At 48.9% G+C, this 1,937-nt stretch overlaps 1 protein-coding gene across 1 annotated transcript; it reads left to right on the top strand.

Moving 5' to 3' along the window:
* Positions 1 to 372: 372 nt before the first annotated feature.
* LOC123126138 (expansin-A31) lies at positions 373 to 1,591 on the top strand. The gene is made up of 2 exons (XM_044546531.1): positions 373 to 609; positions 722 to 1,591. Exons 1-2 carry the CDS (start codon positions 474 to 476, stop codon positions 1,351 to 1,353), a joined length of 768 nt encoding a protein of 255 aa, XP_044402466.1. The 5' UTR covers positions 373 to 473; the 3' UTR covers positions 1,354 to 1,591.
* Positions 1,592 to 1,937: the final 346 nt, after the last annotated feature.

Below are 1,937 nucleotides of genomic sequence, written 5' to 3' on the forward strand. Positions count from 1 at the left end.
GTGGTTGGGCTTGCAGTTAGAGACTGTTTAGAAATTTTAACTAGTTGGTGGCTAGCGTGACATCCAGCACTAACTAAAGAACAACTGGAAGAATGTCAAATCGGTTGTTCAGTTAACCTATCATTTTGAATGTATTTAATTAAGAGACGAGGTAGTATAGTAGAGCTCGGTCGATCTGACCTGCGTTGGATGATTAGAAGGCGCAAGTCAATCTTTGGTGGTTGCAGCCATGTGCACCTATACGACCGTTGGAACCGTGATCTCATACGTTAACACGACAATCATTCTTCTCCATCATTCCTCACCTCATTCATAAGCTAGCTAGCTAGATCCCTATTTAAGCACCACCATTGTCACAATCATTCCTCACCTCCAAAACCACTTGATCGCCACAACATCTAGCAAGCAAGCTAACTGCGAGGGAAGCTCAACCGTCTGATCACTCCCTGTTTCTTTCTGGGACTCTCAGCAGAATGATGGTGGCTGGGATGCGCTTCCTGCAGCTGTTCGCGGTGGTTCTCGCCTTCTCCTTCGTGCCCGCCAAGTCCGGCTACTGGCTGCCGGCCCATGCCACGTTCTACGGCGGCGCCGACGGCTCTGACACAATGGGTAAGCTAGCTAATCAAGCTTGCTCCGGCACCATCAATTTGCCAAATAATAGTATTACTTATCATGCGGGTGTGCATGTCTGACTGTACGGTTTTGCATGTGCAATGTGCAGGTGGCGCATGTGGGTACGAGAACCTGTACAACGCGGGGTACGGGATCAACAACGCGGCGCTGAGCACGGCGCTGTTCAACAACGGCTTGTCGTGCGGGCAGTGCTACCTCATCACCTGCGACACCAGCAAGTCAAACATGTGCAAGCCCGGCACGTCCATCACCGTCTCCGCCACCAACTTCTGTCCCCCCAACTGGGCTCTCCCCAGCGACAACGGTGGCTGGTGCAACCCTCCCCGCGTCCACTTCGACATGTCCCAGCCCGCCTGGGAAAACCTCGCCATCTACCGCGCCGGCATCGTCCCCGTCCTCTACCAGCAGGTCGCGTGCCAGAGGCAGGGCGGCCTGCGCTTCACTATCAACGGCTTCAACTACTTTGAGCTCGTGCTGGTGACCAACATGGCCGGGAGTGGGTCAGTCAAGAGCATGTCGGTGAAGGGGACCAACACCGCATGGATTCCGATGTCCCAGAACTGGGGCGCTAACTGGCAGTGCCTAGCGGGGCTGAAAGGACAAGCGCTCAGCTTCGCGATCACCTCCTCCGGTGGACAGTACAAGGTCTTCCAGGACGTCGTGCCGGCATGGTGGTTGTTCGGACAGACGTTCTCCACCTGGCAACAGTTCGACTACTAGCTAGTATGAACATTGTACAATTTGTATTACGATTATCAGTTCGCTTCGTTCAGAGCGAACATGCATGGAACTGTCCAGACGCATACTCATTATCCCATTTTGATTGTTCAGTTCGTTGCCCATCGAGTGGATGTAGATTTGAATTGTAAAATCGGTAATCCACGACTCCCTCTATGCCTCCTCTATCTGGAACAATATATACTAAGAGTGGACGTGTGCGCGCTTTGCTGCGTCGTTTTCTCTCCTCGTTTCACATTTAAGTTTTGCTTCCATGTTTAAATTTAAGTTATGTTTTATCTGTCTATATAAAATTCTCATGATAAGTTATCAATGCCGCTAATAGGGTAAACAAATAGAGCTGTATAATTTAGGAAGCAAAACATATACGATGGAAATTACACCTACTGCCAACAGACTTCAATTTGGCTTGACGAAGTACATCTTAATACAAAAATTCTTCATTACTGAAAAAGTCTTATACGCTACACTGTGGGTTTATATAATTTCTCATCTTTTCCATTTAGTCCGATTTATTCAATTACAATTCCCTCCTCACCCCTCAAAGATTTGATCAATGAGTCTTT

This window comes from Triticum aestivum, chromosome 5D (genome assembly GCF_018294505.1).
Source record: "Triticum aestivum cultivar Chinese Spring chromosome 5D, IWGSC CS RefSeq v2.1, whole genome shotgun sequence".
In the NCBI taxonomy this organism is placed as follows: Eukaryota; Viridiplantae; Streptophyta; class Magnoliopsida; order Poales; family Poaceae; genus Triticum; species Triticum aestivum.

Bases quoted from the DNA above. Each gene is read 5' to 3' on its own strand.
- LOC123126138 (XM_044546531.1), top strand. From the start codon at position 474: ATGATGGTGGCTGGGATGCGCTTCCTGCAGCTGTTCGCGGTGGTTCTC. The intron at 610-721 runs GTAAGCTAGCTA...TGCAATGTGCAG, and splicing joins CGACGGCTCTGACACAATGG to GTGGCGCATGTGGGTACGAG.